This window comes from Pristis pectinata, chromosome 1 (genome assembly GCF_009764475.1).
Source record: "Pristis pectinata isolate sPriPec2 chromosome 1, sPriPec2.1.pri, whole genome shotgun sequence".
NCBI classification, from domain to species: Eukaryota; Metazoa; Chordata; class Chondrichthyes; order Rhinopristiformes; family Pristidae; genus Pristis; species Pristis pectinata.
In genome coordinates, this window is record NC_067405.1 from 9946188 (window position 1) to 9973420 (window position 27233).

Genomic DNA, 27233 nt, shown 5'->3' on the forward strand with positions numbered 1-27233 from the left:
TCTTTACTTATACTACATCAATGCACTCTGTACTAACCCAATGTGTAATGAATTGACCTGTATGATCGGTATGCAAGACAAGTTTTTCACTGTACCTCGGTACAAGTGACAATAATAAACCAATACCAATACCAATACCTTTCCACATCTCCCATACAAAGTCAGGAGAGTGATGGAACACTTTTCTGGATGAGTGCATCTCTGTTTCTTAAAGAAACTTGACCCCATCCACCATTCTGTACATCCATTCCCTGCATCGCTGGGGCAGAGTGTCAGCGATGTATGCCATCTACAAAATGTACTGCCATTGCTCACCTAGGCTAATCTGAAAACCTTTCCCAAACCTGCAATTTCTACCACGAAGAAGTACAAGAACTGCAGCTTTAGGGAAACACCACCACCTTCAAATTCCTCTTTAAGTTGCATACCAACTTGATATAGAACATAGAACAGTACAGCACAATACAGGCCCTTTGGCCCACAATGTTGTGCCGACCTTTAACCTTGCCTAAGACTATCTAACCCCTTCCTCCACATATCCCTCTATTTTTAAATTTCTCCATATGCTTATCTAGCAATCTCTTGAATTTGAACCAATGTACCTGCCTCAACCACCGCCCCAGGCAGCACATTTCATGCCCCAAACAGTCTCTGTGTAAAAAACCTTCCTCTGATATCTCCCTTGAACTTCCCACCCGTCACTTTAAAGCCATGCCTCTAGTATTGAGAATTGGTGCCCTGGGAAAGAGGCTCTGGCTGTCCACCTCAATCTGTTCCTCTCAATATTTTGTACACCTCTATCATGTCTCCTCTCATCCCTCCTTCTCTCCAAAGAGTAAAGCTCTAGCTCCCTTAGTCTCTCCTCATAATGCATAGTCTCTGAACCAGGCAACATCCTGGTAAATCTCCCCTGCACCCTTTCCAACGTTTCCACATCCTTCTTATAATGAGGCGACCAGAACCTGATATGGAAGCATATTACCAGTGTGTTCATCATTGCTGGGTCTAAGTCCTCAAACTCCCCACCTTATAGCACTCCAGGAGGACCTTCCTCCTGCACTTGCCCCATGCACTGCCCTTTTAAGGGGTTAGTCCATATACAAGTGGAACTGCCATATGTGGACCAACCCCTTAAGGGCTTGCAAAAAACGTTCTGCTGAATGAACTCAGTGGGCCAGGCAGCATCCGTGGACCTGGTCCAGATGAAGGGTCTCAACCTGAAACATTGACTGTCATTTCTCCTCCACAGATCTGCCTGACCTACTGAGGTCTTCCAGCAGAACATTTGTTGCTCCAGATGCCAACATCTTGCAGTCTCGTGTATCCTTTAAGGGCTGCTCCAGGTTTTATTCTGCCCTGCCTAGTGTCGCCACCGTACCCTTAACGCAGCTCCAGGTTTTATCTGCCTGCCTTGTGTGCACCATCCCTTTAAGGGCTGCTCCAGGTTTTATTCTGCCCCCCCTTGTGTGCACCATCCCTTTAAGGGCTGCTCAGCAGGTTTTATTCTGCCCTGCCTTGTGTGCACCATCCCCTTTAAGAGCTGCTCCAAGGTTTTATTCTGGCCCTGCCTTGTGTGCACCCATCCCTTTAAGGGCTGCTCAGGTTTTATTCTGCCCTGCCTTGTGTGCACCATCCCTTTAAGGGCTGCTCCAGGTTTTATTCTGCCCTGCCGTGTGTGCACCGTCCCTTTAAACGGCAGCTCCAGGTTTTATTCTCCCTGCCTTGTGTGCACCGTCCCTTAACGGCAGCTCCAGGTTTTATTCTGCCCTGCCTTGTGTGCACCATCCCTTTAAGGGATGCTCCAGATTTGATTTTGCCCTGCCTTGTGTGCACCATCCCTTTAAGAGTAGCTCCTCCCCCTTCTCCCAGCCTGCGCTCCCATTCGGAGGTCGCAGTGCCCCCGGCGCGGCCCCTTTAAGGGCTGTTCCAGGCTCCGCCGCCCCGCCCCCCGCTCCGCAGTCCCTTTAAACCCGCTCCCGCTTCCCATCGTCCCATTGAGCTGCCGCCACCCCGCCCCCTCCCTCCTTCCCGTGAAGCGCCGCCGCCGCCGCGCACCATGGCCGAGTCCGCCAAGGGAGTGAGCGCCGGTGTCATCGCCAAGAACGTCCAGAAGAAAATCAACCGGGCGCAGGAGAAGGTGCGGGGAAGGGGGGAGACACCGGGAGGAGGGCGGCCGGCTGGCCGGGCCTTTGCTATGGGGGATGGGGGGTGGGCGGCGGGCACGGAGTCTTCCCGCACGGTGTGGGGGGAACCTGCGGGGCGGCTTCAGGCGCTGAGGTGGGGGGGGGGGGGGAGGTGGAAGAGATGACCCGGGACCCCGGGGGGGGGGGAATGACCATGGCCTGCTATCCTGGGGTGAACCCCGGGGGGGGGTGACCTGGACCCCGGGGTTGGGGGCTACCTTGGGGATGACCCGGTACCCGGGGGAGGCGGGAGGGTAACAAGACGGTGGGGGGTTAACCTGGGGACCCCGGGATACTGGCGGGGGGGGGTGATAGGGACCGGGTGGGGGTGACCTGGGGCCAGCGGGCGGGTGCTGTGGGGAGACCGCGCTTTAGGTGCGGGGGATCCCTGATCCGGGCGGGGGAAATGGGTGTGCCTGGGGTTGGAAGAGTGACCCTCGGATGGAAACCGGGACCCTGGGGACCAGTAGCAGCAGCGGCCTCAGTCGCTGGCGGGGTGGGGAGAGCCGGGACCCCGGGTGCAGTGGCTGCAGGTGGGTGGGTGGGTGAGTGAACCCTGGGGGTGGGGGAGACCCGGGATCCCGAATCTAGGGGGTGCAGCGGGTTTGGGCGCCCGGCCCGTGGCGGGAGGGGTGGGACCTGGGACCCCTCTGCTTCAGCGGCCCGCTCTGTCTCCCACCCACCGTGCCCGGGCTAGCAGTGGTCTGGGGCCGGCCCCCTGGAGCCCCGCTCCTCGGGACGGGAGGCTCCGGGCTGACGCTTGGAATGACTCCAGCCTGGGCTTCCCGTTGACGTTCCCAAGGACGTGGATGTCGCTGGCCGGGGCAGTGTTTGTAGCCTGGCCCTTGTTGCCCGTGGGGTAATGATCGAGAGTGATCAACAAGTCGGGGGCGTGGAGTCATTCAGCACAGAAGCTGGCCATTCGGCCCACATTTCCATGCCGTTCATTGTATCTCTCCACGTTAGTTACCCACATTAGAATATGGAACAGTACAGTACAGCAACGAGCAATCTGCTGGGGGAACTCAGCGGGTCGGGCAGCATCTGTGGTGCTTTACAAGACGTGAACAGTACACGAATGGGTTCCTTGGCCCAGGATGTCTGTGCGGACCATGATGACAAATTAAATTAAACCTATCTGCTCGTGATCCATATTCCTCCATTACCTGAATGTTCATGTGCCTGTTTAAATGCCAGTATTGTCTGCTTTCACCATCACTGCTAGTAGTGTACCAGGCACCTATCACTTTTTAAAATCTTGCTCTGCACATCTTTTTAAACTTCCCCCTCTAGCCTTGAAGCTGTGTCCTTCAATATTTGACATTTCTACCCTTAGGGGTGGGGAAAAGATTGTCTACCCTGTCTCTGCCCCTCATAATTTTATAAACCTCTTATCAGGAATTTCTTCAGTCTCTGATGCTCCAGGGAAAACAATCCAAATTTGTCTAAGCTTTCCTTAAGTTAATACACTCTAATCCAGACAGCCTCCTGGTGAACCTCTCCAAAGCCTGTACCTGTAATAGGGTGACCAGAAATCTGTAGTCCACTAGGTCCATAGTCTTTTGTGTCTTGGTGTTTCCAGTATTTCTCCAGATGTTGCTTAAAAATCATGTGTTGCCTCCATCATGTCAGCCAGTGAGGAACAGAATATCCCCCTTAACCCCTCATTTCTCACTTTCAACATATGCCCTCTTGTCTTCCATGTCCCCACCATGAGAAAAATTATAATCTTCTGTCCCCCTCAATTTTGTATACCTCTGGGGTCACAGTTGGTTGCATCTGCCCCACAGAAAACAAACCAGTCTCTTGTAACTGAAAATCTCCAATCCTGGTGAATCTTCTATGCATCCTTTTCAGCACAAACACATCCTTCCTCTGGTGACTTTTGTAGCAGGGCCCTCATCTGGATTGCAAACCAGTCATGTGGCCCTTTGTTGTGTGGAACTTGCACCCCACCTGTGTGCATTCTCATTGTGCATAAGTATGGTAGTGGCACTCCAGATTTTAAAGTAATTGGAGGGAACCAAACACAATACTGCAATCACTCAACAGGTTGGGCAGCATCTGGGGTGGGGGGTGGGAAGAAACAAGGTGGATGTTTCAAGTTGCAGATGCTGGGAGAAAATTCCCAGAAAGGTGCCAGGTGTTTAGAATTTGCTGCCTGAAAATGTGGATGAGGCAGAAACCTTAAATTTGAGGTCCAGAACTTGGATATGTTGCCTGTTGTTTTCAGGTTGGTGTGGTGTGTGAATTGGATAAGAGCATACAGGCAGTGGTGTTTCCATGTCCTTGCTCTTGGTGGTGGAGATGTGGGCTTGTGAGGTACTGTTGGAGTAGCCTAGGCGAGTACTGCTGAGCTCTTTGTAGATGGTACACATTGCAGTCAGGGTTTGTCAATGTGTTGAGAGATGTCCTGTGGGTTTAGGGTGATGGATCAGCTGCCATCGGGTTGGCTTCTTTGTCCTAGGTGCAGGTTGAGTTTTGAGTGTAGGAGGAGTTGCACTCATCTAGGCAATTCATTCCACTACCAACCGCCTTGTAGGTTGAGGAAGTGGCTATGTTCCATTTTGGTGGAATGTTATTTAAAGACTTGCTGCTCTAGATTTGAGTTGCAACATCTTTCATTGCAGGACTGAAATGGGATTCCCCTCCTTTTTTCAATCAGCATTCGGTTATATTGCTTTACCACATCCCCAGTTCTCTAGTCAGCCTTGGGTTGCTGTCTGAATCTTTAAAGCTGGTTGGGGTCTGATGACAAAGAGGACCCCACCCTGCAAAAGTTTCCCATAAAGTCAGATACAGCACAGAAGTAGGCCCTTTAGTCCACTGAGTCTGTGTTGATCGACAACCACCCATTTACACTAATCTGACATTAATTCTCTTTTTTTATTCTCCCCACATTCTCAACCCTCCCAGCTTCTACCACTTGCCTACAAACTGGGGGCGATTTACCATGGCTAATTAACCTACAGACCCACATGTCTTGTGATGTGGAAGGAAAGCTGCAGTCACAAAATGTGTAAACTCCATACAGACAGCACCCAAAATCAGGATTGAACTTGCGTCTCTGGTTCGGTAAGGCATTGGCTCTACTACCTGTGCCACCTATTCGGAGTGAAATGGGGGATTTCTTCACTTGGGATTGAGTGTTTTTGGAATTTTCTACCATAGTGATTTGAGGCTGTCATGTGTATGTTAAAGGCTGAGTAATATTGACCCCCATTGGATTGGCTGATGTTGAGGTCAAAGATCAGCTTAATGGCAAAGGAGGCTTGAGGAAGTTTAAACTTTTTATTTCAGGTGTTCATGCACGTTGAGTTATGGTCACTACCAGTTTTGCTTTGAGCCTGGGTAAATTTTATGTTGCTTTGTTTTCCACCCAATGTCCATTGTCTTTTGGAAAGGCTGTGTGCAGGAGATAAATAGCTGATGTACTGTAAACAAATTAAAAAAAAACTTTGTTTCTGTCTGTTGTAGGTGGTACTGTTGGAAATTAGTGTGATTAGTTCCGATTAAAACATCTGCAGTCTTGTGCCCCATGAAATATTGCTTATTTTAAAGTTCTTCACTTTTTTCCCCCAAAGAACTGTTGGCAGATTCTTTACATTTACTAAATATCTTGTGCAGTTTTTGATTAGAGAAGATTCGTTCTGTAGACTGCTCATGGGCAGTATGTATCCAGCATGAAATTTTCTGTGCTGTTCTTCTGAAATTAATTTTACAACTTTGAAAGGGACTAAGCAATTGTGACTTTGGCTGGAATGGTTATTGCAAGGGCTCCTTATAAACATTGTGAAGTCATTAAATAATGATTATTAAAGTCATGCAAAACAATGCAATTTATGGTTGCATTTTAGTGTCTGGTAACATTGAGATTTTAAGTTTAACTGCTATTTTATATCAACACCTTTTGCATCACATTGAATTACAGGTATTAATTTTGGATGAAACAAATCCTGCTGGTACACAGCACTAAATCTACTTTAAAAATGATCTTGTTTAGATACACTGGCTTAATCTATAGAATATAATGAATGCTAAATTTGGCTTGATGTGCAAGTGAATCATGTGTGCTATGCATGTGAGGCTCAATTGTTAATCTAGTCTTGGCAGAGACATGAAGTGATACATTTTAATTCTAGATACTTCCACATGGTGGTTGGCATCACAAATCCACTGCCAAAGTGGAAGCGCATTCAATAGTAGGGATAAAAGGGAGATGGATAAGCAATCCAAGATTTTCCAAGACTATGGAGAAAGAATAGGGCAGTGGGACTGCAAGACTTGCATGGTGTGGGTTTGGACTGAAGAGTTTCCTTCGTGCTATAATAACTGCAATATTTTGATCAGACTATTGAGTGTTAGTGATATGGAAAAGTTGGCTGGGGTGGGGTTATTTCCTTTGGAAAATGAGCTGAGGGAAGATTTGATCAGTGTACAAAAGTGAGGGGCTAGGCTAATTAAGGCCATACCTCTAAATTATCCTTAAGACAGTAAGTGAAAGGATTAGAGGCAATGTGGAGAAATGGATATTCTCCAATGTGGAATCAGCAATTCACTGCCTGCAAGGGCAGTGGAAGCAGAAGTCTCACCACATTTAAAATGTGTAATTACAAGGCTGAGGGATCTTTTTTCCATAATGTTTAGAGGAATAAGTGTAAATATGAAGAATTTTAACAAGGGCATGACAGGATAGATACTGAGGGATTTTTTTTCCCTAGCTGGAATCCAGATCTAGAGGTCAGCCTGAGGTGAGGAAATACTTCACCCAAGGACATCCTTGGAATACTCTACCCCATCGGGCTGTAGTTGTGTTGTCCCACCTACAACACTGGTCAAATTCCTGGCCTCACATGCACCTCATCTGTTCCCACTTTTCAGACTGCTTGCCAAGTGCTTCATGAGCAGAATATTAGAAACTAGTCATGTATCCAGACCTGTGAGCCTGCTCCACCATTCAATGAAGCCACAAGATCACCCATGAATTAAGTACTGTTCTGATGGATCTTCAACCTGAAATGTTACTCTCCTGTTCCTTCCTGCCCCCCCCCCCCACCCCCCACACTATCTGAACTGCTGAGTGTTGCTTTCACTCATATTTGAACAAGGTATGGACCAACAATCAGTGCCATAACTCAAGACTATTCCCACTTCCATAACTTACACCTCTCCTTTAGCTTGTATGCTGCCAAAACCTTATTCAAATCTCTTTAGCACTGAATGAACTTGATTATCCCAATGAACTTAACTAGCCTCACTTGTTCCATTATACACAAACTTGGTCATAAAACCCTGCTGTCTGTGCCTCAATTTGTACCAAGTCCTTCTCATTAAACTGTAATCCTAAAAGGAGCAGCAAAAAATGCTGGAGGAACTCAGCAGGTCAGGCAGCATTTAGAGGGAAATTCTTAAATGATCCAAGTTAAACAAAACCCAATTTTAAAATGCCTCCTGTTGTCAAAAGACATTTGAACACTCCTATTTCCTAATGACTTACTTATGAGTCATGATCCCAAGACCCCAGTTCTAGCTGAGCATGTTTAACCACACACCCCCTCCCCTTACCAAAAAGGCCATCTCTATCAGATGGGACATGCTGATTGTCAGAGCTCATTCTTAAACTTGCAATGACATTGGAGGTAGTTATTGAGCCTATCTCTCTATTCTCTCTCATTTCACTCCATACCTGCAACTTGTTCTTTCCTGCCCATTAACTTCCTTTTCACTTACTCCATGGATAATTACAGTAACTGTTAGGGATGTGGGAGGAAACCCAGTGCAGCCTCTACATGGAAAGCACACAAGGATCAAATGTTTTGCTGTTAGCAGTACTAACTGCTGCACCACATCATGCTATCAATCTTCCTGTGTGGTGGCATTTAGAGGGCTGCCCAACCACACTGGAACCTGGACCAAATCCACTCTGCACACTTTCTACAAGGAGGCATTTTGTCAGAGGCATTGGGGAAGCAAGGACTTCAAACCCCTCTGACATCCTGGCCAAGCTGTAGAGGGCAAATACATTACTTCATGTCTGAGCCAAGTCCAGATTAACAATTGAGCCTCAGACATGCATGGCACACATGATTCACTTGCACGTTAAACCAAATTAGCATCCTTTATATTCTATAGATTAAGCCAGTGTTATCCAGACAAGATCATTTTTAAAGTAGATTTAGTGCTGTGTACCAGCAGTATTTGTTTCATCTAAAATTAATACCTGGTGATGGAAAGGTGTTGGATTTAAAATAGCAGACAATAGTTATCTAAAATTTCAATGTTACCCAGACACTTACAATGCAACCATAAATTAACTAATATTGTGGTTTGCCAATACTTTAATAATCATCATTTGACTTCACAATGTTTGTAAGGATCTTTTGCAATAACCATTCCAGCCACAAGTCACAATTGCTTAGTTCCTTTTAAAATTTAAATTCTGTTCAGAAGAACAGCACAAACTTCATGCTGGATACATGCTGCCCATGAGTACAGTCTACGGAATGAAGCATCTCTAATCAAAAACTTCATAAGATATTTAGTAAATGTAAAGAATCCTGCCAACATAGTTCTTTGGGAAAGAAGTGGAGAAACTTAATGCAGTGTTTTCATGGGGCACAAGACTGCAGATGTTTTAATTGGAACTACTCGCACCAATTTCCATCAGTACACCCTACAGCAGACGGAAGCAAATTCCAGCACAGTTTTTAATCTGTTTACAGTACTGGTCATTCCAAAAGACAATGGACATTGGGTGGAAAACAAAGCAACATAAAATTTACTCAGGTTCAAACAGAACTGGTAGGTGACCATAACTCAAGGTGCATGAACATCAGAAATAACAAGTTTAAAGTTCCTCAAGCCTCCTTTGCCATTAAAGCTGATCTTTGACCACAGCATGTCACCCAATCCAATGGGGGTCAATATTACTCTGCCTTTAAGATGCACATGACAGCCTCAACTTGCTAAGATAGAAATTCCAAAATTCTCAATCCTGATTTTTTTGTCAATTGCCTTGTGCCCAATGCCCTCCACCCCAAAAAAAAGTGGGAACAGTTTCTCCTTCTCTACAGTTGATAGCCATGATTTTCAGATAACCTTGCAAAACCTGTTCTGAGAGCCTCAACTTCTGTCACTTCACATTTACAAAATGTCTTCTGCAGCACCTCCATTGCCTTTGTAAAATGTGATGCCCTGCACCTGACATGATTGTCCCATTTGTGACTGAGCAAGTTCATTAAAATTGCTGCATTCTATAACATTTATTATAAAGGCATTGTGCATTCTTTCCTAATGACCTTGTAGGTCCTTAAAGGTGATAGGAAGGTATAGAACTGTTCAGGCTCTTCAGCCCACAATGTTGTGCTGACCTATATAAACCTTATCCCCATTCAATCTATCCCCCTCTCTACTTCACCTCCCATAACCCTCTTTCTTTCAGCCATGTGCTTATCTGTCTCTTAAATGACCCTATCGTATCAGCCCCTACCACCACCCCCAGCAGTGCATTCCAGGCACCCACCACTCTGTATTTAAAACAAAAACCCTACCTCTGACATCTCCCCGAACTTTCCTCCATGCAATTGAGATTCCTTCAGATATGTTTCCCTATCTCCTCACTTTGAGTCAAGGCAAGAAATTGGCTATATGTGATGTCTCCAAACTCCTGGTCTCCCCCTCAAGCTTGTGAATAGTCTTGAGTTGTGACTATTCTGAAATTCAAGTTTTGAGAATGTGTTATTTGGACAAATAAGCGAAGAATCTCAGGTGAAGTTTATCATGTGTACTGTGTACAGTGTAGCAAACTTGTCAGTAACATAGTTTCAGGTAATTGCTGGTAATTCTGTACTAAACATAGCTTGCAGGGCTCCAAGTTTTATTTTCATGGCACTTGTGTATTTATGTCCATGACACAATAAACTTGAGTGAATTTCAATTGCCAAGATCGCTACTTGCAATGAGATGCTCTTCATGTCTTTAAGATCATAAGATATAGGAGCAGAATTAGGCATTTTGCCTTTCTGCCATTTGATCATGGCTGATTTATTTTATCCCCCCTCACCCCACCCATTCTCCTGCCTTTCCCCTGTAACCTTTGACACACTAATGAAGAACCTATCAACCTCCACTTCATACCCAATGATTTGGCCCCTCCACAGCTGTCCGTTGCAATGAATTCCACAGATTCACTACCCGCTGGCTAAAGAAATTCCTCCTCATCTTTGTTTTAAAGGGATGTCGTTCTATTCGGAGGCTGTGCCCTCTGGTCCTAGACTCTCCCATGCCTGGAAATATTTTCTCCATCCAAGCCTTTGCATATTTAGAACCTAGAACGTAGATTTGGTAGGTTTCAATGAGATTCTCCCCGCCTTCCCTAAAATCAGTAGTGGTCAAAAGTGGTTCATTTTGATAGGTCAAGTGTTGGCAGAATATAGTCTTAATGGTAGGACTCTTGGCAGTGTGGAGGATCAGAGGGATCTTGGGGTCCGAGTCCATAGGACGCTCAAAGTGGCAGTGCAGGTTGACTCTGTGGTTAAGGAGGCATTTGGTGTATCGTTCTTGATCAATCGGGGAATTGAATTTAGGAGCCGGGAGGTATTGTTGCAGCTATATAGATCCCTGGTCAGAACCCACTTGGAGTACTGTGCTCAGTTCTGGTCGCCTCACTACAGGAAAGATGTGGAAGCCATAGAGAGGGTGCAGAGATTTACAAGGATGCTGCCTGGGATGCAGAGCATGCCTTATGAAAGCAGGTTGAGGGAACTTCTCCTTTTCTCCTTGGAGAGACAGAGGATGAGGAGGGACCTGATTGAGGTGTTTAAGATGATGAGAGGTATTGATAGGGTAGATAGTCGCAAGCTTTTCCTCAGGGCTGAATTGATGGCCACAAGAGGACATAGGTTTAGGGTGCTGGGGAGTAGATATAGAGGCGATGTCAGGGGTAAGTTTTTACTCAGTGGTGAGTGTGTGGAATGGGCTGCCGGAAATGGTGGTGGAGGCTGATACGATGGGGTCTTTCAAGAGACTGTTAGATCGATATATGGAGCTGAGTAAAATAGAGGGCTATGGGTAAGCCTAGTCATTTCTAGGGTCGGGACATGTTTGGCACAGCTTTGTGGGCCGAAGGGCCTGAATTGTGCTGTAATTGTTCTATGTTCTAAAATCCTTAAGTTCAAGTACAGGCTGAGAGCCATCAAATGCTCCTTGTACATTAACCTTTTCATTCCTAGGATCATCCTTGTAAACTTCCTCTGGACCATTGCTAGCACATCCTTGTATGGGGCACAAAACTGCTCTGAATACTCCAAACATGGTCTCACCAATACCTTGTAAAGCCTCAACATTACATCCTTGCTTTTGTATTCTAATCCTTTTGAAATGAATGCTAAAATTGCATTTGCCTTTGTAAATTAAGTAAATAATTGCCAAATTACTAGGAAAGTTTAGGATGTCTAGAGTTACAGGGATATTTCATGGCCATTAGACACCAATTCTTGGCCCCAAATATATCAGCACCACTTCCTTTGCACTAAGAAGGAATCATTGAGTTTGCTTGCATTTGGAATGAGTGGAACCCATGATTGAAGTCTGAGGTAGTTGGAGGGAATTAACTTTAGTTGAGGAGGATTATTTTGGCTGAATTTGGTTCATTGGCATTGCAGAAGTGTAAAACGTTTGGAGCTATTAGTTTGTTCTATGGCTGCTTGATCAGGCCTATGTCACTGTGCAAAGGTTACAGTTGTTTCATGCCTTGCATCACTGGGTTGTGTCACGAACCAGCAACAAAAACACTGAGCATGATTCAGTGTTAAAAACTATTTTATTAATCACTACTAATGACCATACGCAAAATAAAAGTAAAAGTGTTAGTATGTTAGAATTCAAAAATGTTAGACCTTGAACGTTAACCCCAAAACTAAACTCTGTGTGTGTGTGAGACAATGTCCCAAACTCCAAGTTCAGGAATGGTTCTTAAAGTTCAGTTCCACAAGCCATAAGGTGAAACATGAGCAAGGGCTTCTTCAACAACCACTGTTGTCTGAAGATAAGACATAGATGTAGAGAAACAGAGACTAAATACGAAATCCAAATGTTCCACGATGGAACCCAAACGACACTTCAGTGTTTACTCGGTAGTGACTTCCTCACCCCAAAAAGCATCCAAATCGTGGTCGTCCACACACAAATACCTGTTTCCTTCTGCAGGTCAGCGACAAAGTGAACTCCACCGGATTACTTCCAACTTCCATACATGGATTTCAGTGGCAGATATAGTTATTGTTTCTCATCCATCGATAGAGAAACTAGCAGGCTGGTGTCTCTCTCCCTTCTCTCTCTCTTCTTCTGACTTCTTCAACAACGTCATTACGTCCTTTATCTTCTATTGACATAAGCACGCCACACGCACACTCTCTCTCTCTAAAAAGGGACATTCACTGAGTCCGTAACAGTTGTAAGTGATTTGTGATCAAGTTGCTCAATAAGTGTTGTGCTTGAAAGAATAGCCAGTGTCAAATATTGCCTGTTACTACATTGAGACACCCCAGAAGTGCTTCACAACAAATGTCAGTTGCAATGAAAGGGTGCTTTTTAAACATTCCTGCTATTGACTGAGATGCAGCACAAGAATTCCAGAGGAGATGCATTTGAGGGAACTTTCAAATGAACCTGATGGGTGGTGTTTGACTGGAAGGAAGCTACTATGTTTTAAAGCAGGCTTCCTTTAGATGTACCTATGAAGGTAAATGAGTGGGATGTAGTCAGAAGGTAATGGATTTTAGAACAAGTGGTTATGGTGAAAATAGGTGGGAATCCTAAACCTTGGATTGAAGGAACATGCAGGTCATAAGGTGAAAGACTTGTTACTGCTGAATGCTAAGTACTGATTTTTTTTTTAAGAGGAAATTAGGAAGGCAGCATATGCAGAAAGAAAAACCTGAAACTCAAGATGACTAACGTGGGTTCTTCAGACAGAGGAAAAGGTGTGTGGCGGTGGAAGCTGTAGCTATGGTTCTAAATGAATACTTTGCATCTGTCTACAAAAAACTAGATGACAATGCAGACATGGTAGTTAAAATGGAGTGAAATACTGTAATTCAATAAACAAATTGATATCTGCATCTTTTGAAATTAAAATAGTTAGAACCTGGATGAAATTTCTCAGTCCAAGGGAAGTGTATGGGATTGGAGCCTCCACTTTTCTGATTTGCTCTGGCAAGCCTGGTAATATAGTACTGCTTTTGTTCCAGAGCATGAGTAATTGATAATTACCCACACTGGGGGTGGGGGCGGAATTGGGTAAGTCTTGATATGGATCATTAGAAAGGCAAAATTTAAGAGAAGGCAGCTTCCATCATTAAGGACCCTCATCACCTGGGACATGCCCTCTTCACATTACAACCATTGGGGAGGAGGTACAGGAGCTTGAAGACCCCCACACTTAACATTTCAGGAACAGCTTCTTCCCCTCTGTCATTAGGTTTCTGAATAGTCCAGGAGCTCATGAACACTACCTCATTATTCCTCTTCTGCACTTTATTTTTGTAACTTGTAGTAATGTCTTGCACTGTATTGCTGTCACAAAACATTTCATGACGTATGTCAGTGATAATAAACATGATTCTGGGAGCACTGACCATCTCAAATACAACCCTCACTGATGCTCATTATCACTTCAAAGAATTCAATGAAGTTGGCCTGACATGACTGTACCTTTAAGTGAAGGTTTATACTGCAACTTGTGGATGAAAATTTGCCCATGTGTGGTTAAACAAAGTAATTATCACATCCTCTCTTTTTGAACAACAATACAATGTCAGCAGTTCAATCTGCAGGCACTGTTTGTTTAGTTAAGGATTGGAAATTTGTAGACATAATGTTTTCATCCTTTTGACAGTCTGATATTTAGCCCAGATCACTTCCACACCCTTAACCCATTAATTCCACTTCATCTATATTTATCCCATTCCACGTTTCCCTTTTCCTCAACTTCATAAAAGGTGGATGACAGCCACAATACATTCACAGCTTGTCCACATCTGCTGCCTTCAACACAAGTTAACTTTTTGGTGCTTGATGGGCACTACTCTTGCATTTTGTTTTCTTGCTCTTTAGTACTAAGAAGTAAACTGATAGGGTACTTTCTTTTTTGGAACATAGAACAGTACAGCACAGGAACAGGCCTTTTGGCCCATAACGTTGTGCTAATCCAATTACATTAGTAACAAAATGTCCAGCCAAACTAATCCCTTCTGCTGACACAAAGTCCATATCATACCATTTCCCTTGCATTCATGTGTCTATCTAAGAGCTTCTTGAATGCCCCTATCATATTTGCCTCCACCACCACCCCAGACAGTGCATTCCAGGCACCCACTACTCTCTGTATTTTTAAAAAGGGGGCAAAAAGCTTGCCTCACACATCCTTTGAACTTGCCCCCATTACCTTAAATGCATGCCCTCTGGTGTTAGACATTTCAACCCTGAGAAAAGATACTGGCTGTATCTATGCCTCTCATACGCGGCACAGTAGCGTAGCGGTTACACGATGCTACTACAGCGCCAGCAATCGGGGTTCAATTCCCGGCGCTGTCTGTAAGGAGTTTGTACATTCTCCCGTGTCTGTGTGGGTTTCCTCTGGGTGCTCAGGTTTCCTCCCACATTACAAAGATATACGGGTAGGTTAATTTGGGTTTAAAATGGGCAGCGTGGACTCGTTGGGCTGGAAGGGCCTGTTACCATGCTGTAAGTAAAATTTAAAAAAAAATTTAATAAACCTCCATCAGATCTCCCCTCAGCCTCTGCTGCTCTAGAGAGAACAACCCAAGTTTGTCCAGCCTGTCCTCGTAGCACATGCCCTCTAATCCAGGCAGCATCTTGGTAAACCTCTTCTGCACCCTCTCCAAAGCTGCCACATCCTTATAATGGGGTGGCCAGAACTGGATGCAATGCTCCAAATGTGGCCTAACTAAAGTTTTGTAAAGCTGCAGCATAACTTCCTGACTCTTGAACTCAATGCCTTGCCTAATGAAGGCAAGCATCCCAAATGCTGCCTTTACCATCCTATCAACCTGTGTAGCCACTTTCAGGGAGCTATGAATTTGGACCCCAAGATCCCTCTGCTCATCAGCACTGTTAAGGGTCTTGCCAGGAACAGTGTACTGTCTCTTTACATTTGATCTTCCAAGGTGCAACACTTCACATTTGGCTGTGTTGAACTCCACCTGCCATTTCTCTGCCCATATCTGCAACTGATCTATATCCCACTGTATCCTTTGCCAGTCTTCTACACTATCCATAATACCACTAATCTTTGTATCATCTGCAAACTTAGTAACCTACCCATGTACATCTTCATCCAGTTCACTTGTATACATCACAAACAGTATGAACACAAACATTATATACATTACTGCCTCATGTTTCCTCACTTTTTCTCATTTGCTAATCAGATTTTGATTTGGCAGCCCCACATTTGTTGGAATATCTATCTTGTAGACTTGCTGCATACTGGTTTAAGTTCTCCAGAATGTAATTTAGGATCTCTGTTCCTTTGCATTATGCACTATATCCCAATTAATATTATGGTGTAGGGAAGGTGTCTAACTTAATTGAATTGAAGTAACAAGGAGAGTTGAAGGAAGCTCATTTAGTATAGTCTACTTAGATTTTGGTCTGGCTTTCGTTAAGCTTGTTTATTAAAAATGGGTCAAAACATAGTCCACAAGTATTTAATCCAAAATTGGGATGAGTCTGAATTTCAGTTGAGATGTACAGAATGGATGGTGGTCCTATATCCCTTACCAGAGGGGTCACTAACTAAGAAGGCTATAGATTTAAGGCAACATTACAAGTGTGTTGGGGAAATGACTTCATCTAGAGGATGGTAGGGGTTTAACACTTGCTGCCTGAAAGTAGGGTGGAGGCAAAATCCCTTATCAAATTTGGCAATTGAGTACTCTATGCCAAAATCTACATGGCTATTGACCAAGAGCTGGGAAGTGGAATTAGAGTGCTTAGGTTGACATGGATGTAACTATTTGACTGGCCCTGTGCTGTAGATATCTGCAACTATCTACTCTTCAGTTGTGTTTTAATGTAGGGAAATTCAGCCAGGTTTTGCCCAACAAGCTATGATGAATGGCGGTGAGATGCATGGGTGATCATTTAATGGTGCTATTTGGTATTTGAATTTTGGCAAGGATCTTGCTCTTATGAACTAGGTTGAACCAAAATCTACTGCAAGTTTGTAAGATGTGTCGGGGACCTAAAACTTGAGAGGTTGATTCTGGGGTATGGTTTTTGCCAGTTTGAGGGATAACAATGAGAGGGCAGGGTAACAAATGCTTGGTTCCCTTAAATCAGTTGGCACTGCCCCACAGTGCCCATGAACTAAGAAATTCAATGTGCTTTATACCCAGTGTAGCTCTTAAGTGTAATTACTGATGTAGGTGAACACAGCCAATTTACAGACAGCAAAGTTGGGAGATGAGCACACATGGGTTTAAAGGTGTCCTTGAAAGGGCAAATGGGCCCTCCGCTTAACCTCTACCCTGGTTGGAAGAATTGGCAATGAGGGAACACAAACTGGATTTTATCCAAGCAGGATAAAACCAGGAAGCACTTTCACCAATTCCCTCTGGGCTGTTAACACTAGTGATGAACTGAGCTTTAAAAATCATCATAGATCTGCTTGGCTTGAGACAGGTATTGTCTCATCACGTTCATACTAATCCAATTTACCATCACTTGGTCTGTGGCTACTATGCCTAGGTGATTTCAAATGATCATCCATCAGCTTAAATGCTGAACACCTACTTCCTCCACCTTGTGTAGTGTGTTCCAGATTACAACCCTCTGGGTGAAAATTCTTCCTCTGATCTCCTTGCCTTAAACCTCTGCCTGGTCATCTTGAATACCTCTACCACTGAAGTTTCATTCCATCTGTGCCTGCCGTGATTTTTGCATACCTCTTCCCTGCCTCCATCACCTCCCTCCCTTGTTGCAAGGAAAATGAAACCAGCCTCATAACTGAAATGCTCCATCCCAGGCAACATGCAGGTGAATCTCCTCTGCACCCCCTCCAGCAAAATTACATCCTTCCCATAATGTAACAAGAACTGCACACAGTACTCTAGGTGTGGCCTATCCAATGTATTATAAAGTTGTACCCTTGCGCTCATTAGACATAGAACACAAGCATCCCAAGTGCTGCCTTCACCCTATCTACCTGTGCTGCCACCTTTAGCTCTCTGGATTTGTACACCCGTGTCCCTTTGTTACTCAATCTTCCCTAGGGGCGCTACCATATTTCACACATCAGGATTAAATATCATCCGTAATTGCCCCAGCAGGACCTCCAGCTGTTGGTATTTGATAATTCTGGGGAAAGGTTCCACATGTTTCAGAGGTCCTGTGTAGTCTTGACTGATACTTGTGCATTCCTGAGGGAGTACTGACTTCCTATAAACTTGGTTGTGACATTAAACTGACACCTGTTTCAATGGAGGCAAAAGACAACTTTTTGCTTTGGAAAGAGCAGAGGTCTGCTGTTTTTGGCTAGCCTTGACTGATGACATGAAAATCATCTTTAAAATTGCATGCAATCCATGTAGTACTCAGCTTTGCTGATGCACATTATTACCTCACTCCAAAACCTAGCACGTGAGCTAGCTAAACATATGCACTTAATGTTTTAATTTCCACATGCTGCAAGCCTGTACCACACATGGAACTGAAGATCCCTGCTACACTTAAAGGCCCCTTTGATTATAATCTCATCTATTCATGCACTGTTTCAACTTGGAGTGAAAATACTCACCAGCTACCTGCATGACTGGTAGCTGCTGTGACTGAGTCCAATAGAAGCCAGAGCTGTAGATGTAAAATGTCTTCATTCACATCACAAGTAGCGAGGAGACCTGGTGGAAGACTCTCTCCCAGGAGAATTTCTCAGTAGAATCTCATTGAGCTCAAAACTTTAATCTTAAGATCAAAGAAAACAGCAGGTGTTTGAATACAATTTCAATGGTTAAAATAACATGATTTATTTCAATATTTTGGGTGCAGATATGCTTCCATCAAGTGAGATTTTTGCAGTGTGCACACACTTCAACTGTAAGACACCTGTGTATTCAAACATCTTTGGGACAAAGTGATTCTTGTGAATAGTCTAAAACCTGAGGAGAGAAACCCCAGGTATTCAGTGAGAGCTGACTCTGGCTACACAAATACCTCAATTATTGATTAACTGAAACAAATATACCTATGACCATGTTTGATGTGCTAAGTAACAAAATAATCTGTCTAGTCTGGGACTTCCCTGGATCTGTCACAATGGTACAAAATAACTTGGCTGAAGATATCTGATGCACAGTTTTATGCCAATTAACATATCCTGTTGTCTTGTCTTTGGCCAATGCATACAACAATATCTCATGGTCATGTCATTTCACAAACAATGTCTCTGAGCATCTTCTGTGAGCCAGTAGTCAGCTCTTAGTGAAAACTGGTTGACATTTAGCTACTATATCCTAAACCTGAATAGTGTTGGGTGGTCTCTTAAAAGGGTCTCTTGCATACCTTGTGTTGAATTCTGTAGGCTTGTAATGTCACTTTTGAAATGGGGAAAATTAAGCTTTCTTGTTTTAAGCAATTTATAGCAACTTGAAGGATGCAGAGCCACAAGTCCCACTGGATAAATTCAGAATATTTTGGATCAAGTAGTTTTGGTCACTTTACAGGAAGAATTTTAGTGCTATCTTATCCTGGAGCAGCTGAGGGTAGATCTGATAGAGGTTTATGAGATTGATAGCTAGTATCTTTTTTCCTGGGGTTGAAATGTATAATACCAGAGGGCATGCATTTAAGGTGAGAGGGAGAAAGTTCAAAGGAGATGTGCAAGGCAAGTTTTTTTTAAACAGTAGTGGGTGCCTGGAATGCACTGTCTGGGGGTGATAGTGGAGGCAAATATGATGTTTAAGAGGTTCTTAACTAGGCACATGAATGTGCAGGAAATACAAGGATAAGGACATTGTGTTGGCAGAAGGGATTAGTTTAGTTGGGCATTTGATTATTCATTTTATTAGTTCAGCACAACATTGTGGGCTGAAGGGCCTGTTTCTGTGCTGTACTATTTTGTTCTATTATAGCTGAGATTGTCCTTGGAATTCTTTTGCCCAGAGGGCTGAGGATGCTGTCCCGGAGCGCATTTGAGGGTAAGGGTGGTGGTGGGGGGAGAAAGAAATGTTTTTGGACAAGCAAGTGCTGTTGAAGTAGGGAATTGGGCACTTTGTTATTTAATGGCAGAACAGTGAGTAGCTTTATGACCTACTCAAGCTTCTGTTTCTTTAATCAAATGTGGGGAATAAACCTTACTAGAACCATTCCTTGCTGAAAGATGGCTCTAGTAGGACAATTTGGGGCAGAGCAACTAAGTTCATTTGGGCAATGTCTTGTGTCCTGCCATCTGCAGCTGCTTCATCAGTGGTTAACTCTTCTCACAACTCTATGAAGCAGCCTTTTTCTTGCATGCCCCTAAACTTGGACAACATTTGGGCATAACTAATGTGTTGAATGTTCATAGTCATTGCCTGATACCAGTGTTTAAAAGTATCTACCTACCTTGCCTTGACATTCATCAGTACTGTTAATGGTCTCCCACCAACATCCTACAGGTCAGCATTTACCAGAAACTTGAGTGGAGCCACACAAATAAGATATCTTTAGTCACATGTACATCAAAACAAAGGAAATGCATTATTTGCATAGTGTTCTGGGGCAGCTTGCAAGTGTCGCCACGCTTCCAGCAACAACATAGCACGCCCACAACTTCCTAACCCATACGTCTTTGGAATGTGGGAGGAAACTGGAGCACCTGGAGGAAACCCACGCAGATACAGGGAGAACGTACAAACACCTTACAGACAGCGGCCGGGTTAAATTCTGGCCACTGTCTGTAAGGTGTTTGTATAATGGTGGCTGCAAGAGCAATTTGCAGGCTGGGTATTCTGCAGAAGGTAATTCTTTACCCTTGAATGGCAAAGCATTTTGACACCTACGAGACAGTGGAACACACTCCAATTGCCTGTGCATCTTCAGTTTCAGCAATTGTTAAGCTGGACACCATCCAGTGTGGCTGGACATCTGTCATTTTGTGTGTTAACTTCCTCCACAATATTGCAGTTTTCCTTTTTTACAAAATATTCTAGCTATTTGTCAAGACACCTCAAATCTGCCACCCAAGAAGGCAGCAGTAGGTAATGGAAGTACTGTTTTTTTTCCCAAGCCTCAAACTGAATTTGAAAATAATGCTGATATTGAAAATATGAAACACACATGATGCTGCAAATACTCAACAGGTCAGGCAGCATCTGTGGAAGAGAAACTGTTAACACTTCCAGTCCAGGAACCTTTTCATAGTTTCACTTGAAAGACTTGGCAATTCAAGGAGGTGGCTCACTCTCACTTGGACATTTCGAGTTGGGATTAGTGGTAAAACTGATCTTTATTCCAGATCCTGTAATTTGAGCACAAAACTGCCAGTGATTTAGACACTAGATTGTTCAGACCAAGTGACTAGCTGGTATGGGGAAAAACAGATACCCAAGTGCAGTTGGTGTGATGTCTTGTTTTTAATTCTACATCTGAAATTTGGAATAAAGCAGATATCTGGCCCAGTGGGTTCCTTGTGCCTGTGGCTCGCTTGTTGACTCTTTCCCAGATTAGTTCATCTGTGTTAATCTAATAAATACTAATTGTATTTCATCTTCAAGAGTATTGTTTTCACTGGATACATGAAATGCACCAATTTCTCTCATCTACCTTGGTTTACTTCAAGGATTTCGGTGGTAATTTAAAATTAGTCACAGCTGTAGTTTTTTTAAATTGGAGTAGGTGCTGATTGGAATGATTGTCATTGCCTTTAGAAGATTACTTGTTCTGAAGTATTCCAAGTGACTCCTTGTATTGAAGATTCATCAGAGCTATTGAACAGGGCTTGCCTTGGCAAGTAATTAGCATGGCTATCCCAGACTGGGAAAGGAATTAAATGAAGCCTTGCCCTTTGGAGGGACAGGAGCAGGAAAGCTTGCAGTGCTGTTATGGAACTGCATAATTTCAGACTGATATTGGCAGATGGTGGATGCTGTTTGTATATTTGACATTAAGGGGTGAAATGGATGCACAAAATTCTTGTGGGGAAATAGGATAAACATAGAAAGCAATCAATCTGATTTTAATCTTTTATTCTACTTTATTTAGAATACCTACTCTGGTCTTTGAAGTGCAGCTCTAAATTGAGATGAGATTTGCTGCTATATGCAGCCATCCAACAGTGCATCTGTTGCTGGGCTGTGCCCCTAATCCTCTGAGATCGTGTAGTTATTTTCAGTGATGATTGTAATGAGTGCCATATGGATCAGGCATGCCACAGTTGTTCCTTGGTCATTGTCTAAAAGAGGCAATCCCATACTTTGACTCGACACTGTTTTATACTGAGCACAGGCTTGTTTTGTCTTGGGGTTTCCCTGTTATGCTTCTGTTTGGGAGAATGGTCTCTTGGCTTCAATTTCTCCAAATGTATAACCAACTTCATCACTAATTTGTACCTTGGCACTTTAGGTGTGGGAATGGTATTGGTTCATTATTGTCACTTGTACTGAGGTAGTGAAAAGCTTTTATTTTGTATGCCATCCAGACAGATCATGCCATACACAATGGCATCAAGGTAATAAAATTACACAATGCAGTTAGTGCAGTGCAGGTAGACAAAGTACAAGGGCTACAGTGAGGTATCTTGGGAGATCGAGTTCCACTTTTTATAGTGGTTTACTGGAACAGAATTTTGGTAAATGTAATTCAAGTGACAAATGATTGGTGCACTATCAAATAAAAGGGTTGGTGAGTCATGGGTGGAGAGGAAGCAAGTTTCTTACTGTATGTTAAGATAGATATTGGGGTGGAAGAGGGACTTTGGAAATCATTACACATTCAATATTTAATAGAAAAAAATAACTGGCAAAGTAGAAATGGGAAAACCAGGTGGGTGTTTCTTCAAATATTCTGAGGAGCTCTGAGCTAATTACTCAAATTCATTGGATTAGAGTAAATGTTTTCTTGATTGAAAACTTACCAGAACAGTTGTTTTCAGACAGGTTTTGAAATGGATTAATACGGAGCCCTTGGCTGTTATTGGACTAGTAGAGGATAATGTGATGTGTACATGATTGCTGCTGATAAAGGGGCAAGTGAATTGTGGTCATGTGGGTTTGAGTGGGCAAGAACATGGCAGATAGAAAAGAATAAGTTTTTTTTCCTTGGTAGGAAAATGGAAAAGCAGAATATTAAATGTTACTCTTAAACTGCTTTTTCAGTTCCTTTTTATTTGTTCATGTACCCTAAAGGATCAAGTGTGGAGTGCAGTGAAGGAACGTTGGGCTAATTCTTGAACTGAGGCAGTGTCAAACAAAAGACTGCTTCAAATTAAGAACTTAAGCCTGATCCCAGTCGATTGAGATTTCGCTGAAATACAATATTCCTAAGGGGTTTGGAGTATATGCTTGAGCTGGAGAGCCTTGAACCTGGGATCTTGGGTAAGAGCTGCTATTTTTTGTGCTCTGAGCAAAGGTCAGTGCAAGTTTTACATTGATGTTCCATGAATCTAATGGGCCAAATGGCTCTTACGCTGTCAAAGTCCAGTTTATTGTCATATGCACAGGTGCAATGAGAAACCTGCTTACAGCAGCATCACAGGCACATAGCATCATATAAGCAGCATTCACATGAAAAACTAAAATTATACAAGAGAGAACGCTAGGAACAAAGTCCATTGCAGTGCAAAGTGGTCATAGTGTTGCTATACTGAGATAGTGATTAGGGTTCTGCCAGTTGGTTTAAGAACTGAATGGTTGAAGGGAAGTGGCTGTTCTGAACTTGGTGGTATGGACTTAGGCTTCTGTACCTCCTGCCTGATGGTAGCTGCAAGAAGATGGCATGGCCTGGATTGGAATGGAGGGGTGGTAGATCTTTAATAGACATTGCCTTGTGTAGATCCTACCAGTGGTGAGGAGGGATGTGCCTGTGATATTATTGGGTTGAGTCCACTACTCTCTGCAGTTTGTGTTCCTGTGCATTGGAATTGCTGTAGCAGACCATGATGCAACCAGTCAGGATATCTTCAACAGTACAAATGAAAAAGTTTGACATGCTGAACCTACTTAACTTGCTAATAAAGTAAAGATGCTGGCACAGCTTCCTTGTGATTGTCATTTCTGATTCTGTGATAGCCCTTTGAGAGTAGAGAACATCTGAAATGTTTCTATATTGCACTAAGAGTTGTGGGATTTTTTCTGGCTTGAAACCAAAGAGCTGTATATAGCCCTTGCCTTGTTGTTACTGTGTAAATGCTGAATATGCTTTAATATTTTTTCCACCCTCTTCCATATGGATTTCCTATGGGACCTGCAGAACCAATTATCTGCCAGACATTCTGTTTTTGTCAACTGGATGTACTTCAGACTTCACCTTTTAAAAATGTGGTGACATGAATGTGGAATCATTGGCCATTTGTATTTATCAGCCTTGGAGTATGATGGGATGCATTGATCCTTCTCATAAAGAAATAGATGGCCAGGAAAAGTTTCAAAATGATGCTGGAAATTTGATTTTAAAAAAAACTGCTGGATGTGCTGACCCAAGTCTGCAGAGAAAGTTAACTTTTTTGGGGAGTTGAACTTCCATTAGCATTTGATAAATATCATGAGACTATTACCCAAATAACCCATTGGATTGGGGTAAATAATAGTGTGGACTGGGGTGGTTATAGGCTGAAACATCAACCAGGAGTAAACATGTATGCTGAATGTAGGGAAAGATTATTGAACTATCTCCAGATTGGGGTGGGGGGGAGGGGAGGAGGAGAAAACATTTTGCAATACTGGGGAATGGTTCTGGGCAGTTTTCTCAGTGTTTAACTGATGGTGTGGATTAAATTGGGCATTATGTGTAAACGTATGCTTTGCACTGTGCATGAACAAGTGAAATAAGTTTGCCCTTGCTAAAGATGCTATTGTCTCAAGTTAATTCATTTGAGGTGGTATACCATGGATGTCAGCCAATAAAATCTGAGCATAATTTAGTCTAAGTACTAGCTTGCAATTGAAGCATTTGAACAGAGCCTCTTTGGGTTGATATGAGCCTTTGCTATTGTTTGATTAAAACAATATCAGTTCTTCCCTGATGTCCTGACTAAGTTTATCTCCGCAATATCAGCCTGTTGTGGGATTGTGTAAGTTGACAACCAGGTTTTTGCATTACGGTACAATTGCTTCAGAAACCACTCTTTATAAAACACTCTGTGAGAAGTGTCATGAATTGAAGTATTTCAAACTGTGTGTGGAGGCGATCTGTAGAGGCACTAATGAAACAGCCTGACTACTCTGATACAGACTGATTACTAGCCCAGGACAGATCTTCTACAACAACTTTGAAGGCTTGATCTTAATTTGACAAAAAAGAACATTGCCATCTAGCTTTTAATTAATGTTTTAAGAATACTCCACTGAGTGGGAAATACAATGCAACAGCTGCTAGGGGTGATTGGGGAATAGAAATCAAAGGCGGATAGGATATGAAATCTTGGGAGCATGCTTTGTTAGGAGATGAACCTAAATGCTCTCAAGCTTATTTCTTTGAGGACAATTGTGATCAACAGTACTCAAACACTCAAATCTCCCTGACTTTCCAACATCAACAGTTCATCCCTGTTGGGTTTTTGTGCTTCTCACTGTGGCATTGTCATGGTCAAAGCACAGAAATGGACCCTTTGGCCCACCTTGTCATACCAACCAAGTACCCATCTATACTAATACATTACCAGCACTTGGTCTATAGCCTTCTATGCCTTGATTCAAATTATCATCCAGTACTTTGCATGTTCTGAGAGCACCTCCTTCACCTTATTGATCTAGATTCCTGTTTGTCATTGCTCCCACAGTAGTTGCATTTTGCTGTCTCAGCATTCAACTCTATAGTTCACAAGATCACAAGACAAGGGAGCAGAAGCAGGCCATTTGGCCCATCGAGTTTGCTCCAAGGAAAAGGGAAAAGAAGGAATGGGGGAGAACAAAAACCTATTCTAATCCCAATTTTTGGCCTTATCCCCATATCCCTTGATACCCTGACTATTTAGATATCTATCTATATCCTCCTTGAATGCCCCCACTGATCTGGCCTCCACTGCTGTACGTGGCAAGGAGTTCCACAAATTCACCACCCTCTGGCTATGTTATGTTACTCTTGACATTTCTCAATGAACTGCCTTGACCAAGCTTTTGGCTGCCTGGTCCAAAATCTCCCATGGATCTTAGTTTTTTTTTGAGCATTGTCCTGTTTTACTGTGAAGGGTGCAAGTTGCTGTAGTACTTGTGATGTGTGCAGTAAAAGTACTCGCTGTCAACCAGTGCATTTGTGAATTGGATTGAAGTTGAAGCCTTTGTTTTCTTGAGGATGCTTCATTAACTGAAAAATCTTAGCCCATATCTGCAGTGTTTGGAAGAAACTTGTTACTTCAGCAACAGTCAAGCTTTGCTCAATTGTTATTTCCCTGACTTGGTGGATGAGAGGAGCATATTAAAGAATTTGTAATAAATGTGTTTTAAAATCCATAATATCTTTGAAGTAATAAAACCTAATTTGGACCCAAAAATCTGAAGTAGATGGCATACTCTTTGTACAACAAATCTAAATGTCATGTAGCCCACATGACATCTTTGGGCTTTTCTAAATAGTATAACTAAGTCATAAACTGCACATCTGTTCAAGGGGCTTGACTTGATTATGGAGAAGAGTGCAATTAGCCTAGCCTATGGGGAGGGTTCAGATTGCTGGCAGAAATTGAGTTTAATGGATATAAAACCTGTTTTTGCATTCCACAGAACAGCTTTAATTTTCAATGTGCTAAAGAAAAATGCTAACAATTGTCATAATCCCAAAGTCCATCTCATCATGCATGACATGAACTGGACTGAAAGGATATCAGGAATGTTTGTTTCACAAGGCTTTTCCATCTATTTGCTCTTTCAAACCAGTTAAAGTAATAGCTATTATCTTTCCTGTGCATTAATGCATCCATGGCACCACTTGTCTCAGTTGCTCATTCAGTCATGCATTGGGCATATGTTGGTTTGAAGGGGCTGTCTGTGCACCATCCTATACTGCTTCTCCTGAGGTTGTAATCTGCCTATCTCTCATGATGAATCGTGGTGCTGTCATAGCAGCTGGGCTGTGGGCAGTAATGAAGCAAATATTATAGTCATGAAGGTTTGTCAACAGCCAGACAAGACAAATTTAAATTGGCTAGATGTTAATTATTTTCCCATGTGGGTTTGAATGAAGAGCAGTTTTTATGAATTTTATTTCCAGAGACTATGCAAAACAAAACATAGCTGGTAAGGTGAGCTGAGAAATGAAAAAGGTCCAGAGGGCAATGCACAAAATGAATAGACAAGTGGCAAATGTAGTATAATATGGGAGAATGAGGTTGTGAACTTCCTATTTGTGCCAATGCTTCAAGCGATGTTGATGTGCTGGTTCATGAAATGCAAGAAGTAATCGTGTAGATCAGAGCAACCAGGAGGACAAATAACATGTTGGTCACTTGTAAGGGCTGGAGTATAAAAGTAAGCCAGTCTTGGTGGGAGTATACAGTCCTTTGAGAACTTTAGTGTTTACTCTCTAGAATATACTTGGAGTCAGTGCCATGTAGACAAGAATTAATCTGTGGTTAGGGGAGATGTTTGATCAACAGAATTTAGAGAGGGCACGTACCACCAGACTTAAGGACAGCTTCTATCCCACTGTGATAAGACTATTGAACAGTTCCCTTATACAATGAGATGGACTCTGACCTCACGATCTACCTTGTGACCTTGCACCTTATTGCACTGCACTTTCTCTGCAGCTGTGACACTTTACTCTGTACTAATTGGTTTTACCTGTACTACATCAATGCACTGTACTAACTCAATGTAACGGCACTATATAATGAACTGA

At 43.0% G+C, this 27233-nt stretch overlaps 1 protein-coding gene across 7 annotated transcripts in view; it reads left to right on the plus strand.

Annotated features, from left to right (window-relative positions):
* The first annotated feature begins 1863 nt into the window (after positions 1–1863).
* The window catches only part of LOC127568244 (myc box-dependent-interacting protein 1), a 124181-nt gene continuing 98811 nt past the window's right edge, over positions 1864–27233 (plus strand). For 3 of the 7 annotated variants that reach the window (XM_052011807.1, XM_052011825.1, XM_052011790.1), the window contains exon 1: positions 1866–2137. In XM_052011807.1, the coding sequence (XP_051867767.1) occupies positions 2057–2137 (81 nt within the window). In that variant the 5' untranslated portion in view covers positions 1866–2056. Of the gene's footprint in view, positions 2138–27233 lie in introns of all 7 variants that reach the window. The other 4 variants (XM_052011775.1, XM_052011799.1, XM_052011781.1 and 1 more) reach the window with 3 other exon arrangements.